General features: G+C 47.0%; 1 protein-coding gene across 1 annotated transcript in view; it reads left to right on the top strand.

Annotated features, from left to right (window-relative positions):
• Positions 1 to 3440, top strand: part of LOC138249171 (claudin-10-like) — a 427524-nt gene extending 424084 nt beyond the window's left edge. The window contains exon 5 of the mRNA XM_069203174.1: positions 3089 to 3440. Coding sequence (XP_069059275.1) covers positions 3089 to 3215 — 127 coding nt within the window. The 3' untranslated portion in view covers positions 3216 to 3440. The remainder of the gene's footprint in view (positions 1 to 3088) is intronic.
• The last annotated feature ends 19191 nt before the right edge of the window (positions 3441 to 22631 follow it).

Here is a 22631-nt window from a genome sequence, read left to right as displayed (position 1 = left end):
ACAGTGTACAGGGCAGCCATTGTAAATGAAAAATTTAAAGCTTCCACCCCAATCCTACTTTGCACCTGATTACCATCTGACCCACTTCATGCTAATTTGCGAGTGCAAAAACCTGTTTTAGCCACCATTCATATTTAGCAAATCAATATTACATTCCAAAACTACAAATGCAAATTAGTAATTGGTAATAGCTAATCGCAAATTCCAGACACAAAGCTAGCGAGTTAGTAAGATTGGGTTCTCATTGTTATTTTTACAACTGGAGATCTAGACCGCTTTCATACATTCCAACCTTACCTTTTACCAGTCGCTAACCAATTTGCATCCAATATGAGAATCACAGTCTGTTCATACATTTAGCCCTATATGCAATGGCTGGAAGAATAACTGTTTACTGTGCCACTTATTTTTCTTTCCTTTCCATTCTTTATCCTTTTTTTATTCTGAGCGTGTGCTCAAACCATGCCTTCAGGTTACAGTAATTCGAAGCCAATACTAAGGGGGTCATTACGAGCGTGGTGGTCTATAGACTGACATACTCGGGGCGGTCTGGACTGCCGCCAATGCGGCGGTACGGCTGCCAAATTAAAGCCCTGGTGGCCGGATTGCCAGGAAACCGCCAGCTCTGCCAGGATCATGGATGCCTGCGGTCTGGAGGTGGCGGAGATCCTAATCCACCAGGATAGCGCTGCAAGCAATGCTGCCCTGGGGATTACGACCTCGTTCTCCTCCAGCCTTTTCATGGTGGTAACACCGCCATGAAAAGGCTGGTGGAGAACAGGTGCAGGGGGCCACGGGGGGCCACTGCAGTGCCCATGCACTTTGTAGACAGTGAACATTGCGAGGGTGCTGGTGCACCCTGTGGGCTACAGCATTGCTGCCAGCTCAATTACGAGCCTTTGACAACGCTGTAGCCAATTTCCAACTAGGCTGGTGGGAAACCCTTAATGAAGCCTGCATGGAGGTAGCCTGTTTGGTGGCAACCTCCCTGTCAAAAGTTCCACAGTCAGTGAAAACCATCTGCCGAACTCGTAATGACCCCCTAAATTTGTGTTTGTGACATAAAGAATCATATCATCCTCCGATGTGCATTGATACTAATAATTGTTTCTATACCTTTTCTAAGTATACTTACATGATGTTAAGAACAGTTACGATGTCTTAAGTTTACACGTAATGGTAAATATATATTTTAAATTTAATTTTTTGATTGCAAGCATACGGCTGCTATGCTTTGTGTGGCAGTGGCACAAGGTTTCAATACAAATTTTAAAACATGTAACTATCAAAATATCTTGCCAAGACCAGTCTAATGGCCTTTGACAGGGCCTGTTAGCGGTTTGTGAAGTTCGGAGAAAAATAGGGACACTGCTTAGCTTTTAAATGGATTTGTGGTCGTACCAGTCAGCACCTTTTGAATGGGAAGGTTTCGAAAAATAATGTGAACACCCAACTGATGTTTGAAAATGTATTGCAGGAGTCATGTATTGAAACATATACTAACCACTAAGCGTTCTCTCTGCCATGCCAGGTACCAAGGTAAGGGCAATCTACTGAATCTACAGCTCTACAAAACAAAGGTGAAAAAAGTAGCCTTTCAAACACTTAGGCCCGTATTTATACTTTTTTTAGCGCCGCATTTGCGCCGCTTTTTGACGCAAAACGGCGCAAACCTACAAAATACAATGGCATTTTGCAAGTTTGCGCCATTTTTGCGTCCAAAAACGACGCAAATGCGGCGCAAAAAAAGTATAAATACGGGCCTTAACTTTTGATCAATGCACAAGAAAACATGAACTCTGTCTCATATTGCTTGCTACAGTGTTCTTATTTAAAAACGTGTGGTATAAACTATGTGGTACAAATAAGGCATGTTAAAGAACGAATTTGTTTGCGACATTGCCATTACGTTTTCCTTTGGAATTATCCCATCATCCACGCTGTACATTGCCTCATAATGGCAGACTATGAAAAAAGAACAGAACAGGCAGCTTTGGCACCAAGGCCCCCTAGAAGGCAACCACAGAAAATGATACCATTAGCCAAGAAGTCAAACTCTAAACCAGAGAACATCTCAAGCTTCACACTGAGTAAGTCAGTACATTCTTTCTCCAGTACCGTAGTGCTTTTGCACAGTTCCTGAGATCAGTTATTTGTACATGCTTATGACGTTTGTTGACACCTAGGGCCTCATTTACAAGAATCTGATGTATCGTCATCGGTGTGTCAGATTTCTTGCACCTGCCGCACATCCTCTAACGATGCCATGAATGTTCTGTATTTACAATGCAGAGCTCCATGGCGCACGTTTTCACAGATGCGTCTGATGTTTCTGTTGGCACTAAACAGACGCGTTGCTGGAGTTGCATTGTTAAACTGACGCAACTCCAGCTATGCGAGAAGAGTCCCATAGGAAAAAGCCCTTTGTCAATTTTATGCCTGCTCTGAGCAGGCAGTAAAATTCTGACGCAGTGAAGTCGTACAATGACGCAGTGAAAAGTTGCACATTTCACTGTGTCAGTTCTACGTGGCTTTATGCAAGGGAATGCCTACACTGCATACATTATGCCTGGTGCGGGTAAAATGTGACATAGGGCTTTACAAAATGACGCTTTGGGCCCAATGCATCAGTTTGTAAATATGGAGCAGTGTAGTGCATTGCTAGCACCACTGCTGCGTAAAAAAAAAATGACGCAGCAGTGGTGCAAAGGGCTTGTAAATGAGGCCCCTATTTTTTAATTGTCTCTGTTTTTTCATTTCATCTGCACCCTTCCCAGTCCAGCCACCTTTGAAAGACACATTGTACTTATATCTAGTGCTTTCCATAACCTTTGCAAGGCCTAAAGCGACATATGGTTTATTGTGGTAGTCCTTTGGCATTAAACAAAGTATTGAAATATTAACAGTGTGCATGCTGGAGAGACCTGAATGAAACTGGCTGAAGTTCTGTATTTCTGACTATGTGCCTACTAGTGCTAATGTTTACCTAACTCTTCTAGGCTGATGCATAAACTATAGGCCGAGGAATAGTTTAAAACCTATTATAAAATTCGTTCATGTCGTTATAACTCTCAATGTTGTTTTTCAGAACTGCGTATTCTTACAGTGAACGCACTTCAGTGATGGCCACTCGAGTAAAAGGACACCAGTCTGCCGTAGTGCCGAAAACAGCTCCAAGCTTTTCAGCCAATTTTGATAAAAAGGAGTATGTCTAACGGTTCTGCCTTAAACTGACTAACATTTTTTTATTAGTTTAGATCCTTAAAGGAGACTCTTGACAGACAGCAGTCAGGGCACCATACCCCTTTATTGACTTATCATCTCCTGGATTCCACATACATGTCACTACAAGTTACTGCCTTCATATGACGACTAGCTTATTGAGGCCTACTGGTATCCCACGGAGATCCCCACTCAAAACAGTCTCCAAAAATCAAAGTTCACACTTCTAATACATTTCGTTATAGAGTTGTAACAATTAGTTTATTGTCTGATTTTATTGGTACTTGTACAATAAATTCACTGATTAAATGAAAATATGCTTCTCATTCCTAAACTCTTCTGGCATGAAGGATCGCAAATCGATCGACAAACTTCAAATGACCAATGAGGAACCCTGAGAACAAGGAGATGTTCTGGTCGTGCTTATTAGATCACAGTGGTTAGAAGCGTGTTCCGGCAGCCATTGTGAACACAAAAGAATGACTTACATCAACAGCAGCTGTTACTGACTTCATAATTAAGAACCAAGGGCCCATGTACAAAAGGCAGTTCACGAATCAACTGGTATGTAACCTGCCCTTCATTTAACATAGGGTTTTGGAGGTGCAGCCGACCAACGGGGAGGTCTCTTCCTCGGGATGGTTGGGAAAGTGGAGCAGCCCGATGACTGCTCGGGGTTTGGGCACCTTGGGCTATTTCAGTAGCACACCGGGTACATAACCTGACATTTTATAAGTCCAGACACCATTTTGTTTTGATGATACGGTGGATGGCACTAGGAGGGTAACACGTTTGCCCACTCGCCCACTTCTAGTTTTTTTTGTTAGTGCTGATGAATTTTACGCAGGTCTGCTTTGTCTGCAACAGGTGTGCAGGGGATATTTGTGCCTGTAGGGGTGTTGCAAAAGAGGGGAGGTAATTCACGACTCTCATGTGAGGAACAGATCCATCATCACGACATTTGCGTTCTCTGACTGCAACTTTTTTTTTGAAAAGCACCTCCTATGTTTTGGAGGGACAAAGGCTGTATAAAGATGGTTTGCAGTCAGGAAATAACATTTGGGAGCAGAGAGTAGTCCGCAGACCACTGTTTGCTCACCATTGGCATCCCATCACTATTCACAAGGTAGGAACTGTATCATAGGGACAAGTTTTAGGTTTCAAATTAGTATATGCCCCATTTTTGGTGTCAGTAGCTGGCCAATGGTTTGTAACTGTAAGTGTTGTTGTAGGACACTGAAATACATAACTCGCAGAGAAGAGGAGCACATCCCATTAGTACCCCACTTCCCTTTGCGATTCAGAATAATCTGCAAAATACAGTGTATCCATCTAAACGACTTATCCAATTCACAAAGCATTTTCTGTACATCGCAACGTGTGCTTTTGGATTTGCAAAGACCATGATTTTGCAAACTGCAGGCTTTGCGACCCCAAAAGCACTTCAAAAATCAGGCCCAAGTTTAGAACGGGCAGGTGTTTATCATGTTCATCACTGAAAGTTGCTGTCTGAGGCTTTGTTATAGGTAGAAGTATTTTAAAAAGTAGAAACAAAGCAAATTCATGAACAAAGGCAGATGTTTCCACTATTAACGTTTGAGATCCGCGAGTTTAACGCATGGTTCGTAAACCTTTCATGGGGTAGTACCTGATGTTTCTGCACACCTCTATCTTCAATGGTATGTTGCTTGTTACTTTTCAGCTTACCTACTATATTTCAAAAAAGATAAAAGCAGCAATTCTTAGCAAAGCTTCTGTAATATCAACGGACTGCCTCAGGTGTTTTTCTGTATACCTTGGTAACATTGACGAATATTCACCACTTTTCAGAACGGCTTCCATACTTTAAAACTGGTGCTGCTACCAACATGCAATAGGCACAACGTACATTTTTCAGATAGTACTGGAGCCTCTCAGAAGTGCTACAGCATTTTCATAGTGACATTAATAACATTCTATCGCAGTCCTTCTTTGGTATTTATTGCCCAGGTTCAGTGGTTGTCAGCATGAATGTTATGTTTTTTTGGGATAGTAAGGTACTTCCAAATAGAACTATACTCCTCACATTTGGATAGAACTACTTTTCAAGAGTGCTATTTCACCGTTTTACTTTTCAATATATCCTTGGTAATATTTGAAAAAGAACAACTTTAGGGGGGACGCCACCCTAGCTGCCCCATCGACTCCAAATAAAATAAAGCATTGGCAAAGCCATTAGAACGCACCTGTGACATCTATTGGTGTTTTTAATATATTTTTTTATCTTGAAGGCTGCCATACATGCACACACAAATTCAACAGTTATCTTGGAATGATTTGAAATGATTCTTTTTTTGCTTTAGAAAAAAAATATTCCAAGAGGGTCATCGCGCCCAGTTGTGTGCCCCGCCCATCTCCAAATATTTATTTCTTAAAGCAAAAGAAAAATCATTTGGAGATAGTTGTCCTACAGGTGGGCGCACGTGCAGTGGCAATTGGAGGTCACACACGACCGGCATTCTTGAACTAGTTTTGAATCAATTTAGAGTGATGAAGTGAGGAAACCCCAAGGGGTTGGAGTGGCAAGTTGGAGCTGAATGAGTTTAATAATTAAGAGTGGAGAGCAAAATGAAGAGGGAAGAGCAGAGAAAGACTGAGAGAGAGAAAATACTACCCCCTCATGTACTACAATACATAGTATTGACTAGCAAAACAATGTGAGACCAAAATACTCGTTGAGTGGGTTATATAACAAAATAAGCAGGAAAGCTATTGAATCATGAGCAGAGATCTAAGACAGACAGGAAAGCCATACAGTCATGACCAAGGGGCCGACACAAGGTCCACTTCAAGTCTATATGGGGCACAATAAGTCAGTTTGCCAGCAAACAGCAAAAGTTGTGTGCAGGCCAAACCTAAAAAAGGAACCCTCCCCAAGCACAACAATCTGCCAGCTTCCCTAAGTTGCCCTTCACCCCACTTCACTTAGAACACCTCCTCCAAACCTCTGGAGCACATCTAGCACAACTCCTACAGAGACTTGTAAAGACCACTAGAGACACAGGAAAGAGCACACATCTTTTTTGATCAGTACTACGAACAATTCTCTCAGAATACCCACATCTGCCAAGTTCCCCAACTTCCATTCCTCAACGTTCCAAGAACAGTTTGTGAGAGTCCATGCACACAGACACTCACGGAAAGAGAGAGGTGAGGAAGGAAAGACGGCAAGGTAAATAAACACACTGACTCCAAAACACAATCTGTTGCAATGTTGGACTTCCCAGGAACATATTCTAAGTCAATCACACACATACTCGCAAGTGATGATGCAGGATGACACTTTGGCCCATATTTATACTTTTTGACGCTAAACTGCGCTAACGCAGTTTAGCGTCAAAAAGTTTTGCGCCGTCTAACGCCATTCTGAAGCGCCATGCGGGCGCCGTATTTATGGAATGGCGTTAGACGGCGCAATCAGACCGGCGCTGCCTGGTTTGCGTGGGAAGAAACCACGTAGACCAGACAGCGCCGGCGTAGGGGGAAAATGGCGCATGGGCGTCTTAAAATGGGGCAAGTCAGGTTACGTCGAAAAAATCGTCTTAACCCGACTTGCGCCATTTTTTTACGACGCCCATCCCCCATCAACATGACTCCTATCATTGTAAAGATAGGAGTCATGCCCCCTTGCCCAATGGCCATGCCCAGGGGACTTCTGTCCCCTGGGCATGGTCATTGGGCATAGTGGCATGTAGGGGGGCACAAATAAGGCCCCCCTATGCCACCAAAATAAAATATAAAAAATAAAAAATAAAACTTACCTGAACTTACCTGAATGTCCCTGGGGTGGGTCCCTCCATCCTTGGGGGTCCTCCTGGGGTGGGCAAGGGTGGCAGGGGGGGTCCCTGGGGGCATGGGAGGGCACCTGTGGGCTCATTTTGAGCCCACAGGCCCCTTAACGCCTGCCCTGAGCAGGCGTTAAAAAGTGGCGCAAATGCGCCGTTTTTAGCCACGCCAACTCCCGGGCGTCTCTTTTGCCCGGGAGTATAAATACCACGTAAAGGCCTGGGAGTCATTTTTTAGACGGGAACGCCTCCCTTGCATATCATTAACGCAAGGAAGGGGTTCACGCTAAAAAATGACGCACATTCCGGGAACTTTGGCGCTATTCGCCTCTAACGCCATAGTATAAATATGGCGTTAGTTGGCGTTAGTTTTGCGTCGAAATTGCGTCAAAAAAAACGACGCAATTTCGGCGCAAACGGAGTATAAATATGGCCCTTTATCTGAATTGCACTGACTGATTATGAAATCTTCTAATGAGGAACGGCCTACACCGCGAAAAACCTTTACATTTTGCCACAGAGCGGATACATTCTAAAAGTTCTAGTTCAATTACTGAATATGTAAATTCAGATACTCTTGAACCTGCATGAGGCAAAAACTATGAGATGATTACTGCCACTTGCATCTTGCTTTTACATAACACCAATACTGATTTGGCTGTCCTCCACGCAACAGAATAGAGGGATTCATCAAACTCTCTTTTTAGAACTTGTATGCTTTCTTCACAACTTTTATCCCAAACAAACTCCGCGTCCTTTTTGTTTAAAAGACCCATTGGCTCCACTTTATTGTTGTAGCTGCATATGCATTTTGAATAAAACCTTGCATAATCCCTGGAAGGACCTCAGTTTATCTTTGGTTTAAGGTCGATGTGAGTTTGCAATTACTAAAATTAGGCTTGGTCTGGGTTTCACTCCATCACTTCCAATGATGTGGCCTGAATATTCCACCTTGTCCGTGAAGAATTTACATTTCTCCCTTTTTAGGGTTAAGCCCCATGTCTGCACTCTTCTGAGACCTTCTCTGAAAATGTATTGATGGCTGTCACGAACAACGTGCGCTTCAGCCAATGCCGTGTACACCAAGGAACTAGTCATGAATGCCAGTGCAGCGCTCAGAAGGGCAATTACCACTCAAAGCTCATGTTTACATTAGTGAAAACAGGGTGCATTTCACACATATAGCTCCAGTTAATATGGTCTTGAGGATGGGTACAGTGAGTGAAATGCATGCAGCACAGTTTACCTGTGGCTCTCTTCTTTGATACTTACATCGAGATATCATAGTTTTTGCTAACAACACAATATTGCCGGATGGTGGCTGGACTCTGCGGAACGGGTTTATATGCTCTAAAGTTGCTGGGACCGTTCACAATAATAACAACAATCCAAGACCTCGAGCCCCCTGGAGCCCAGAGTTTCGGGTGAATGGCAAGGAAGGTGATAACCTTCTGCATAGAAACGGATAAGGGTCAGAAAGGTTTCATCATTGTGCATACATCTTTGGCTTGAGTATAGCCTGTAAACAAACGTAAGGGGCAAACATTAATAAACATTATTTGTCACATCACAGCCCGGTGTAACTGGCCCCATTGGCGTTTCAAGGGCCAATCGACCCTTTATATTTAAAGTATTACTTCATGTAATATCTTCCTGGCTAAGGGGCTGAGGTTGCCGCAGGCACTTACTTGTTCTTGTGACGCGGCTGCTGATATTGCAAATGCTAAGGGCCTCAAAAACAGCATGCTGGAAGTTAGCTGGCTAATCCTACAACCCTACTTGTCTTAAAAAAAACACCAGGTATACACCTTGCTGACTCTACCCAGTCGTACTGTCTTTCCTAGTGCTTCAAGTTTACACATGACGTGACTGGCCCAACTCCAGCCTTACTGGCCTTTCTGAGTCCAAGGATTTACAAATGACCTGTTGTGCTCCAGTCCTACTGGCCTATGCAATGCAAAAAAATTAAAGTTGACTGTACCCTCCACAGTTCCACTAGCCGGCAGCCTTCTTGTTGATGAAAGAGACTTTTCTCAAGGAGCAAATCTGGTGCAGCCAGGGGTCAATGTCCAGACTGGGCAGGGAGGAAAGCAGGAAGCCAAGGGTGATCGGCTTACTCCCGGGCCGTTCCTGGCCAGGGCCAAATCTCTACAACCTGGGCTGGCAGCCTACCATCCAACTGCTGGACCAGGGGTGACTGCACAGTGATCCCTGCTGAAGCTGCGTCCGTAACCTTAGCGGATCCCGTCCAGAATCATGTCAAGGACACCAAATACACTTTACCTCTTCTCTCACTCATGGTTCAGCCGCTGCAGACCCCTCACACTCTCATTTCTTATAGATTGAGCAACTTTATGACAACCAAATAAAACTCAAGAGTTGTTTAGTACAGCATCATAAACTTAAATATTTTAAGATGTTCTCAGATGTAAGAATGCACAAGTACGATTAGTGAAATATAGCGTTGGCAAGGATCCAGCAGTCGAACTACATTAAAAAAAAGTATGTGAACTATGATGCTGCATGCCATGGGGCCAGGGGCAGTGAGTGTGGGGGCGGGGTCAAAGGAGGGCTAAAAATCTAAATATTTAGTATGGTTGTTTGGTCTTTCACCCTCAGGTAGCTAGCTACATATAAAATAATGCACAGCCTAAATGAAAAATACATGTAAAAAGTTGTTACTCAGTGAAAAACGCACCATAGTACATTATGAAACCTCTATTAGTTAATACAGTGCAGAGGTGTGTATGTAACCAAAGAGCAACAGTATTAAATCTTGGTTGGTGAAGTGGAGAATAGTGACTTGAGTATTTGTGACTTGACCATGAGGTCACATCTTGTGACAGAAGGCTCTGTGAATATGTAAGTCATTATTTTAAACTTGAATTACACACAGTATAAGATAGACTGCTACAAAATGTGCAAAACGTTTTAAAATAAAATGGTGTTTACAAGATGTAAATTGTAGTAATACCCAGACCATATGTAATGCAATTTTGTTACACAACTGTCCCTTCAACACCTCATCAGGGGCAGTAAGTGCAATATAAATACAATTACAATAAAAAGCACAATTCACAGCTCATACATTAAGGGCCTGATTACAACTTTGGCGGAAGGTGTTAATCCATCCCAAATGTGACGGATATACCGCTCGCCGTATTGCGAGTCCATTATATACCATGGAACTCATAATACGGTGGGCGGGATATCCGTCACATTTGGAACGGATTAACACCCTCCACCAAAGTTGTAATCAGGCCCTAAATCTTTGAACTACAACTCAAAAAAATAAATCTTTGTCATCACAAAGCTTCAAGTGATTTGATCAAATAAAGCCAGTTTGGGCTCACAAGCATCCTTTACATTTGCAGATTACCTTTTACATTTGCAGATTAACATTGCACACATTTCCATTTCTTTCAGAAAAGACGGCCCTCTGGCAGGAATGCTTGTTTAGCTGTCTGCCTGCTTTCAGTTTCACAGCGTAGGAGACTCACTGAATGACCCTTCAGCTGAAGCATTTAAATTCTTTGAATTAAAGGACCCAGGATTATGGGGGGGCGTGGCTTGTGAGGCCAAGATGGCGGACGCAAATTAAGAAGCTCCACACACGAACTCCCATTATCTGACATTTATCCCTGCTACCAAAAGACACTTACAAACAATAACCATGCCAATGACATTCTAAACTGGTCCGCCCCACTAGCAGTAATTTGAGCAGAGACCGATGCTCTGGAAGAGTGCCTGAGCGCTTGCGCTGGACCTGGCCTGATGACATGCAAGGGAACATAGAGGCTGAAAAGAAAGCACTGACCTGCTGTGACTAACTGTGAGTGACTGGGTGGACCCCTAGGGAGCTAATCCACCAATTCGGGGCCATCGATCATAGCAGAAGCATAGCTGTCAAAGAGAGCTGCGCCAACACTGAGAGACTGGATCTGCACTGTGTGTAGGGAGTGGCACAGGTCTCAAGAGGGACACACGTGGGAGGCCTAGCACACTGACCTGCTATGAGGTACTGTGCAAGCCCTGGGTGAAGTGAAAGGCTGATGCGCTGCGTTTGAGGCAACCTACATGAGCCCTGGAAAGCACGATTGCTAATTACACTACAGGACCCAAGCTGGGGAAAAACAAAACAGAAAAATACCTCCCCACCATAGACCCCTAAATATGCCCTCCCAAGACAGGCAACAGGGCACATTTCGATATAATTATTGACTGTTGAGCCAGCGTGCTGGGAGGCACTGAAGAGCTGCGCGGCCGCATTGCCACGCGACGACATGGCTGTTAGGCCTTGGAGAAAGTGATAGAGATCGGCCAGGCCTAGGGCACAAATCAACTGTTGGAGACTGGCAGGTCTCTCATGTGTCAAAATCTCACCCCTGTGATAACACCATAGGTGTCCCCAGGTTTCCAGATATTAAAGGCCCTGCTCAGCAACAACAGGAGAGTAGTGCCCTGATAATATAATGAGTATGTGCTGCAATTGAATTTGTGACCTACCCTAGACCACTGTGGGCAACCCAGGTGAGCACTGAGGAAATCACCTGCTATTTACACGAAAAGGTGCAGAAGACTGCACAGAACATGGCTCTCCCACTTAAGGCACCCTGCTAGATATGAGAACTGCATGCGACCCCTAATAACAGTGCGGAGCAGCGAAATAGCGGGCGGCACCCACTAAGGAAAGGATACTATTAAAGTTGCTAGCTGACATCAGGAGGCTATTGACAGGAAGTGCGGATCCCCAGGTGCCCTAGGGCTCTGCTCCTGCAGCCAGAAGTAACAGCATGGAAGTGTGAGACGCTGTGTCTCATTTGGAAAAATTGATTAGTGAACTACTCCTGCAGACTGCCCTATCACAATATTTCTCCACTGAGCGGAGCGCACCACAGAAACCCCTGCCTGGATCAAATCCTCTTCCACTACTCATGGGCCTGGTTCACTACAAGGACCGAGACACCATTCCCTGTGAAACCTGAAAGTTTGCTGAGATAAAAGTAGACAATGCAAGTATCATGATTTTTCCAGATTACACCATGGCTGTACAGCGGCAGCAAAACTCCTTTCTAGCTGTAAAACGCCACCTCCGAGGACTGGAGGTACGATACTCGCTCCTCTTCCCGGCATGGCAACAAGTAGTGTCCGAAGGTTTCACACACTTCTTTGACACTCCAGAATCTGAATTGAAATGGTTGAAATCAACTGGGCAATGGAGGGGCCGGAAGCCACAGCTGACTCAGGAAGTGATCCATGTTTCTATGGGAAACCATCGCCATAGACGCAAGAGTGGTCAGCGCCATCCACCTTCTCCCAGAGCTGTGCCCAACCTAGAACAGATAATCAAGGAACTCCGCCAAGCAAAAAAACAAGGCTGCTACTCTTGCAGAGACTTTAGCACAGAAGATGACACTGCCCGAATACCCGGAGATGAGAGCTCTACCTGGCCATCCCGGTTAAAATCAAAAGTAATGCCAGAAGTGACGCCACAAACAGCAGACATAATTCTGTAATCCGCTCGACAGAATCACCCTGCATTACTATCAAATGCATAATGTTTTGACACTCATGTCTCTTTAGTGAACAAGTATTCTCTTACAGGTTACTATCTGCTGGAGTTTGCAAATTGATTAGATACATGTAAGACCTTTATTTCTCTGTGATTCTTTGGCATCATGAGCTGCTGTTAGCATAAGCTGAAACACCCACTTGTATGGAGGCACACCAATTGTTGTTAATTTGGGGTAGATTAGACATTGGTTGACACAATGTAGGAGACTGGCCTGGCTTATAGTGGGTACCTTGTGGTACTTACACCTTGTGCCAGGTCCAGTTATCCCTTATTAGTAGAATAGAGTTGTTCTAACAGCTTAGGCTGATAGAGGTAGCTATAGCAGAGCAGCTTAGGCTGAACTAGGAGATATGCAAAGATCCTACCATACCACATATCATATAGCACTGTATCACAAGAAAACACAATACTCAGAGTTACTAAAAATAAATGTACTTTATTTTAGTGACAATATGCCAAAAGTATCTCAGAGGATATACTCCCTTAGGAGGTAAGTAATATACACAAACCAAAATTAGGTAAGTAACAGTTAGAAAGGTAGTGCAAACAATGTAGAATCACAATAGAATGCAATAGGGAGAAAGAGGCCTAGTGGCAACACAAACCATATACTCCAAAAGTGGAATGCGAATCACGAATGGATCCCAGGCCAAGTGTAGTGTGAAGAGGGTCGCTCGGAGTGTAAGAAAACACTAAGGGTGTCCAAGATACCCCACCCAAAGACCCTGAAAAGTAGGAGTAAAGTTACCCTATTACCCCAGAGAGACAGTAAAGTCGAGATAAGGGATTCTGCAAGGACAACAACTGACTGCAAAACACTGAAGATGGATTCCTGGACCTGAGGACCTGTAAAGGAAGGGGACCAAGTCCAAGAGTCACGCAAGTGTCCGGGGGGGGCAGGAGCCCACTAAACCCCGGATGAAGATGCAAAAGGGCTGCCTCTGAGTGGAAGAAGCCAAAGATTCTGCAACAACGGAAGGTGCCAGGAACTTCTCCTTCAGTCAGAAGATGTCCCATGGCGTGCTGGAGGGTGCAGAGTTGTTTCCACGCAGAAAGAACGTAAGCAAGTCTTGCTAGCTGCAACAGTCGCGTTTGAGGGTTTTGGGTGCTGCTAGGGCCCAGGAAGGACCAGGAGGTCGCCCCTTGGAGGAGGAGACAGAAGGGGCGCTTAGCAATACAGAGAGCCCATGCAGAAGCACAACCAACACCAACCACCTGCACTGCATCCTCTTCAACACACGCTCCGCACAAAAGCACGCCATCCACATCCACAACCAACACCAAACACCTGCACTGCATCCTCCTCAACACACGCTCCGCACGAAAGCACGCCATCCAGCTCTGGGACCTGCTCGACACCACCGCCCCAGACGTAGCCTTCCTAACCGAAACCTGGTGGAATGAATCCTCGGCCCCAGACATCGCCATCGCCATCCCTGACGGTTACAAGATCACCATAAGAGACCGCACCAACGGAATCGGTGGAGGGATAGCCATCGCCCACAAATCCACCCTCAAGATCCACACGGACGACACCCTCAAGACAGCCGAACACCTCCATTTCCAGATCCACACGGACCCTAACACTACCCTCAGAGGAACCCTCATATACCGTCCTCCAGGACCAAGAGCCCCCTTCAGCGACACCATCGCCGACCTCGCAAGCACCCACGCCCTCGCCTCAACAGACTACATCCTCCTGGGAGACCTCAACTTCCACATGGAGAACAACAACGACGCCAACACCGCATCTCTGACCACCAACCTCTCCAACCTCGGACTCCGACAACTGGTCAACACACCCACACACGTCGCCGGTCACACCCTAGACCCACTCTTCACTGCAAGCAACCACATCGAATTCAGCCACACCACCGAACTCCACTGGACCGACCACCACTGCGTCCATTTCACATTCAAGAAAAACACCGACCACCACCGCACCCCTCTACCGCCACACCGCCGCTGGGGAAAAGTCACCGAAGACCAACTAACCAGCACCCTCGCCAAGAACCCACCAATCGACCCCACCGACCCGGACTCCGCCGCCATCAACCTCCAACAGTGGATCCTCAACTGCGCCAACACCCTCGCACCACTCAAGAGGCCCACCGTCAACCAAGAAAAGAAAAAAGCAGCCTGGTTCACAGACAAACTGATCACCTGCAAACGCACCTGCCAGAAACTCAAGAAAAAATGGATTCTCGAGCGCACACCCGACAGCCTAGCAACCCACAAGGAAGCCAACCGCAAGCACCACCAACTTATCCGTCTCGCCAAACGCTCCCACTTCACAGAACGCCTAAACAACAACGCACACGACAGCAAGGAACTCTTCTGCATCGTGAAGGAGCTCTCCAACCCCAACGCCAACGACGTCCCACCATCCCCGAAACTCTGCGACACACTCTCCACTTTTTTCTACCAGAAAATCACCGCCATCCACGACAGCTTCATCACCACACCTCCGCCAGACCCCACCCCCAACACCTCCTCCCACGCCGACCGCCTCACCACCTGGAACCACGTAGACGACGCCGAAACCCTAAAGACCATGAACTCCATCCACTCTGGATCTCCCTCTGACCCCTGCCCACACCAGGTCTTCAACAAAGCCGACTCCACCATCGCCCCCCAACTCCGCAAGATCATCAACCTATCCTTCGACACCGCAACCTTCCCGGACAGCTGGAAGCACGCCGATATCCAACCCCTCCTCAAGAAACCCAAGGCTGACCCCAACGACCTCAAAAACTTCAGACCGATCACCCTCCTCTCCTTCCCAGCGAAGGTCATCGAGAAGATCGTCAACGCACAGCTCACTCACTACCTCGAAGACAACTCCATCCTAGACCCCTCCCAGTCCGGTTTCAGATGCAGCCACTGCACTGAGACTGCACTCCTCGCCGCCACAGACGACATCAGACAACAAATGGACAACGGCGAAACCTCAGCCCTCACCCTTTTAGATCTATCCGCCGCCTTCGATACGGTCTGCCACTGCACCCTACTTACTCGCCTCCACGAAGCCGGAATTCAAGACAAAACCCTCAACTGGATCTCCTCTTTTCTCTCTGGCAGAACCCAGAGAGTCCGACTCTCACCCTTCCGCTCCGAAGCCACCAACCTCATCTGCGGCGTCCCCCAAGGCTCCTCGCTAAGCCCAACGCTGTTCAACGTATACATGGCACCCCTCGCACAACTGGCCCGTCAGCATAACCTCAGCATCCTCTCCTACGCCGACGACACACAGCTCATCCTCTCCCTTACTAAAGATCCACACACCGCCAAAGCCAACCTCCACGAGGGACTAAAATCCATCGCCGAATGGATGAGAAACAGCCGCCTGAAACTAAACTCCGACAAGACGGAAGTCCTCATCCTCGGTCGCTCCCCCTCGGCCTGGAACGACTCCTGGTGGCCCACCGCACTAGGCCCCCCTCCTACTCCAGCCAACCACGCACGAAACCTCAGCTTCATCCTCGACTCCGCGCTCACCATGTCCAAACAGGTCAACGCAGTCTCCTCCTCCTGCTTCAACACCCTCCGCATGCTCCGCAGAATCTACAAGTGGATCCCAACGGAAACCAGAAAAACGGAGACCCAAGCCCTCGTCAGTAGCAGGCTTGACTACGGCAACGCACTCTACAAAGGCATCCCAACAAAAGACATCCAACGACTCCAACGCATCCAGAATGCATCTGCCCGCTTGATCCTCGACATACCCCGCCGATGCCACATCTCCCACCACCTGAAGGACCTCCACTGGCTCCCCGTGGACAAGAGGATCACCTTTAAACTTCTCACCCACGCGCACAAAGCTCTACACAACGCCGGACCTGCCTACCTGAACAACAGACTCAACTTCTACGCCCCCTCACGCCAACTCCGCTCTGCCAACCTTTCCCTCGCCATCGTTCCCCAAATCCAGCGCAAGACCACCCGCGGCAGATCCTTCTCCTACTTCGCCGCCAAGACCTGGAACTCACTCCCCACCTCCCTGCACCAGACCCAGGACCTCCTCACCTTCAGGAGACTCCTCAAGACATGGCTCTTCGACCGATAGCAGCTACCCCCCCCTCAGAACCTTGAAACCCTTACGGGTACATAGCGCGTTTTATAAATTTACTGATTGATTGATTGATTAGAAGCAGGCAGCACCCGCAGAAGCACCTGAACAGGCACTTAGAAGATCCGAGGACAGCGGTCAACTCAGAGTCACAAAGGAGGGTCCCACGATGTTGGAGTCCAACTCAGCGAGTTGGACAATGCAAGATGCAGTGCTGGGGACCTGGGCTAGGCTGTGCACGAAGGAAGTCTTGCAAAAGTGCATAGAAGCCCAAGCAGCTGCTGTTCATGCAGTACACAGGATTACTGTCTGGCGTGGGGAGGCAAAGTCTTATCTCCACCAAATTTGGACAGAAGGGCCACTGGACTGTCAAAGACACTTGGACCCAGCTCCTGTGTTCCAGGTACCACACTCATCAGGATGAGAGGGGACCCAGAGGACCGGTGATGCAGAAGTTTGGTGCCTGCGTTGGCAGGGGGAAGATTCCGTCGACCCACGGGAGATTTCTTCTTGGCTTCCAGTGCAGGGTGAAGGCAGACAGCCCTCAGAGCATGTACCACCAGGAAACAGTCGAGAAAGCCAGCAGGATGAGGCACTGCAATGTTGCTGGTAATCTTCTTGCTGCTTTGTTGCGGTTGTGCAGGCATCCTGGAGCAGTCAGCGGTCGATCCTTGGCAGAAGTCGAAGAGGGAAGTGCAGAGAAACTCTGGTGAGCTCTTGCATTCATTATCTGGTGAGATACCCACAGGAGAGACCCTAAATAGCCCACAGAGGAGGATTGGCTACTGAGAAAGGTAAGCACCTATCAGGAGGGGTCCCTGACGTCACCTGCTGGCACTGGCCACTCAGAGCTGTCCATTGTGTCCTCACACCTCTGCATCCAAGATGGCAGAGGTCTGGGACACACTGGAGGAGCTCTGGGCACCTCCCCTGGGAGGTGCTGGTCAGGGGAGTGGTCACTTCCCTTTCCTTTGTCCAGTTTCGCGCCAGAGCAGGGCTGGGGGATCCCTGAACCGGTGCAGACTGGCTTATGCAGAGAGGGCACCATCTGTGCCCTTCAAAGCATTTCCAGAGGCCAGGAGAGGCTACTCCTCCCAGGCCCTTCACACCTATTTCCAAAGGGAGAGGTTGTAACGCCCTCTCTCAGAGGAAATCCTGGGACCAGGCAGCCCAGGCCCCAGGGGGGCAGAAACCTGTTTGAGGGGTTGGCAGCAGCAGTAGCTGCAGTGGAGACCCCGGAAAGTTAGTTTGGCAGTACCCGGGCTCTGTGCTGGAGACCCGGGGATGCATGGAATTGTCCCCCCAATACCAAAATGGTATTGGAGTGACAATTCCATGATCCTAGACATGTTACATGGCCATGTTCGGAGTTACCATTGTGATGCTACATATAGGTATTGACCTATATGTAGTGCACGCATGTAATGGTGTCCCCGCACTCACAAAGTCCAGGGAATTGGCCCTGAACAATGTGGGGGCACCTTGGCTAGTGCCAGGGTGCCCACACACTTAATAACTTTGGACCTAACCTTCACCAGGTGAGGGTTAGACATATAGGTGACTTACAAGTTACTTAAGTGCAGTGTAAAATGGCTGTGAGATAACGTAGACGTTATTTCACTCAGGCTGCAGTGGCAGTCCTGTGTAAGAATTGTCTGAGCTCCCGATGGGTAGCAAAAGAAATGCTGCAGCCCATAGGGATCTCCTGGAACCCCAATATCCTCGGTACCTAGGTACCATATACTAGGGAAATATAAGGGTGTTCCAGTGTGCCAATCAGAATTGGTAAAATTAGTCACTAGTCTGCAGTGACAATTTTAAAAGCAGCGAGCATAAACACTGAGGTTCTGGTTAGCAGAGCCTCAGTGATACAGTTAGGCACCACACAGGGAACACATACAGGGCATACTTTATGAGCACTGGGGTCCTGGCTAGCAGGATTCCAGTGACACATATCAAATATACTGACAACATAGGGTTTTCACTATGAGCACTGGGCCCTAGCTAGCAGGATCCCAGTGAGACAGCAAAAACACCCTGACATATACTCACAAACAGGCCAAAAGTGGGGCTAACAAGGCTAGAAAGAGGCTACCTTCCTACACACAACACCTTACTGCAACTCACAACAACCCACACACTTAACACAGTGTGAATCTTTGCTGTTTTAAGTTCGGACAGACACTTGTTATTGTGCACTGCCCTGATGGTATTCTTCACATCTTTTTTGTTATTATCAGTTATGTTCATTACGTTCACAGTTATATACTTAGCAGGATTCATGAATATCCTCTCTGCTAATAGTACCTGAGGTCCCTGCCTCATTAGATCCACACTTGGAGACTCTTCTACCTGTCACCTCTATTGTAGGTAGTATGACACACACTAAAATAATAATGTTGATTGTGCGTGGTATTCATTCCCCAATGCGCTGTTATGCTAGCTACTCTTACCTCAGGCGACACTCTATACATATAGCACTTCTCCAAGAGATCTTTCTGACACACCTGGAAGCAACTAGGTTACAGCGCCGGAGGCGTGGACAAATCTTTGTGACTGATTTCTCATCATATGCCAGAGGGGTGATCATCTGGGTTTGACCGGGGTGCCCCTTGTAGTGGATGAGGTGAAGGCTGACACAGAGGGACGGTATGTACAGAGCAGGCCTCCTTCTTACGCACACTTTGGCTGGAATTGTATCCCTGGAATGGACTTCCTTGGCTACTGGGAGAAGACTTTAACAGTGTCCTGGATGTGAATTTAGACAGATCATTTCCGACCCTACCCCACACAGTAGCCATGTCTAACACTCAGACCCTACAGGACTGGTTGCAGAGCTGGCAATTTACATATATATGGTGCTCTCACAATGCCGCAGATTGTGCGTACTCCTTTTATTCAGCACTGCATCTCTTGCATGTCAGAATTGATAGGCTGGTTAGCACACCAGACCTCACTCTGCATGTCATGGATGTTAAGGATCTGGGACGCACTCACTCAGATCACAATCTTCAATATTTGACATTAGCATGGGAGGTAGGGTGACCCCCCCACATTCCAGTCTGGTACTACAACCTGTGTCATTGGAGGATCCATTGTTGCGATCCTAGGTTGGCACTGCTATTGACAATTACTTTGAGCTCAACACTGGCACCAATGATACACAATCCATAGAATGGGACACATTCAAGGTAATATTAAAAGGGCATTGCCTAGGTGTTAGCTGGAACATGCGTTGCAAATTAAATAAAGATATCCTCTGCAATGAAAATAAACTTCTCCATCTTGAAATTGAAGTGCCACGTGAGGTGTACTGCAGACTCCAACTGGTGGTGCAAAGGGCCCACTTGGCTCTGTTGGAGCATTTGAGTTGCCTCAGTTACGCTGCCCATTCGGCCAGTACAAAGATGACAAAGCTGGTACTCTGATTCTGCAGAAACAACCAAGTACGGCTGGACATAACATTATGCTCAATTGCAGGCGACATGCTTTATGTGAAACACCAGATATATCAAGAACTAACCTGACACTACACCTCATTATATACATCGGCAACTGATGCCACCCCGGAGCATATCGCCTCCTATCTGGAGAAGGTACACTTACCTTTCATTACACAGGAGCAGCGGCTGGAGCTGGATGAACCAATAACAGTCTTTGAAGTCCAAGAGACCATATGCGCCCTACCCACTGGAAAAGCGGCGGGATCTGAGGGCCTCCCCACTGAGTTTTACAAAACATATGCCTCACTGCTAGCCCCATGTCTACAAGTGATATACGATGAGGCTCTACAGGCTGCATGCCTCCCTGATTCTATGAGAGAATTGCTTCTCATTTTGTTGCCTAAGCCACAAAAGATCCCACTATCTTGGGCGCCTATCGCCCGCTAGTGTTGTTTGATTCTGAGTATAAAACTCTGGGAAAAATACTGGTGGATCGCCTGGTGCACCCAGACCAGAACGCTTTTGTTCCAGCCCACACTACTTCATTGAACCTGCCAAGATTCTTTAGAATTCTTGAGTATGTACTGGAACAGTGGGCTAGTTGGGGTTGCCTCGCCCTGGACCTGGAAAAGGCCTTTGACACTTTAGAGTGGCCTTTTCTGCCTCCCAAAATATGGACTCAGAGGCCACTTCCTGCATCTAATACGCCTAAATATATGCTTCCAATTGCCAGAGTTAAAACAGGATCCCTTATATCTGACCACATTGCAGTACACAGAGGCACTCGTCAAGGCTGCTCCCTTTCGCCATTACTGTTCGACCTGGCTACTGAACCATTGGTGGCAGACCTGAGCACACAGGGAAACAACTGGGGCAGATCCCTAAGCGATTGCATCCATGCCATCTCACTTTTTGCAGATGATATCTCATATACTTAAGAGACATCTAGTCAGTACCTGATACACTGACATATACCCTATGTGAATATGCCGACCTCTCTGGTCTGCAGGTTAACTGGACCAAGTCATACCTCTTTGCACTGAGCCCAATTACACCCAACCCGCATCTCAGAATAGCTGGAATCCCTCTCACCTGGCAACCCACTACATTCAGATACCAAGGAATTAGGGTGTGTCATACACATACAGACTTACTAGATGGCAACTTCACATGTGCAGTCATATTACTACAAACACAAATGACATTTTGGGATCATTACCACTGACAGTAGCAGAGCATATAACTTTGCTCAAAATGGTTGCCATGCCTAGGCTCCTGTATTATTTCACAAACCTGCCAATATTCATTTCACTTCCATTCTTCCGCACTCTTGAGAGTACACTCAGAGACTTTATATGGCACACCTCCTGCTGCCAAGTAACACTCTTCAAACTTTACTAACTGGCTGACCGCAGAGGTTTAACAGTGCCTAACTTTGAGCATTATTACTTGGCATCTCAGTTACAAAGGGTGACACGTTGGGTGGCAACACACAAGAGTATTGCATTTATTCCATCCCTGTATCTAAGGCTCCCATACCCAAGCCTACACTTCTGCAAGAGACATATTGTTGGTTTTGCCAAAGCCTCTACTTCATGAAGGGAACCCTCACATATGCCCCAGTAGTGGCGCTACTGGGTACACTGAGGAGGCAGTATGCAACCTGCAGAACTGAACTGACTTGCTGGCATGAGGCAAGAATACAAACGATGGGGGATTATTACGGGGATGAGACGCTTCTTACATATGAAGCTTTGATGGAAAGAGAGGGTCTCCTGTCTGGCCAGTTTATATTAAATAACTCACTTATCAGAGCATAGAGGAAGGGGTAGGGAGATATGACATAGGAGCCCCCCCATGCATAACACTATTCAATGTCTTCAAGCGTTTGGCTGTGGCAGGCACTTTGTTCACTGGCTGGCGGACTCCCTGGGCACCACCAACCACACCCCTCCACGCCCACTGGGAACAGGATCTTGGCAGGCCATGTGCAGACAAAGAGTGCTCGACTTTACTAGAAAGCCCTACTTATTTCCCCTGAAATGCCCAATTCCATCTAATACAGCTATACATTGTACACAGAGCTTAACACACCCCTGCCAAAATCAATAGGTACTTTCACCATGTCTATGCAGAATGTTCTCGATGCTGTCTGGTAGACGCCGACCTCCTACACATGCTGTGGTCCTGCCCCCGTCTACACCATTACTGGCAGGAAGTAAAACGTTGCCTGTCCCTTTGCACCAGTAGGTACATATTAATCACATGGGAAAGACTCATTACCTGCAGGTGGAAGTCTCCTGATCCACCAACACTAACATCTTGGAATCAATCACTGATGGTGTGGGCACAGGCTGAGAATGTAACCCTGCATAGAGAAGATAACTTGGGTCTCCTCAAATACCTGATACCTAATGCCTGTGATGCTATAGTATCCGACCTTCATGCCGCAATGCATGACCGCACAGATACAACACCTACGACATCTGCCACTGAGT

This window comes from Pleurodeles waltl, chromosome 8 (assembly GCF_031143425.1).
Source record: "Pleurodeles waltl isolate 20211129_DDA chromosome 8, aPleWal1.hap1.20221129, whole genome shotgun sequence".
In the NCBI taxonomy this organism is placed as follows: domain Eukaryota; kingdom Metazoa; phylum Chordata; class Amphibia; order Caudata; family Salamandridae; genus Pleurodeles; species Pleurodeles waltl.
Note: the sequence above shows the minus strand (reverse complement) of the source record. Positions and strands in the feature narration are given on the sequence as shown.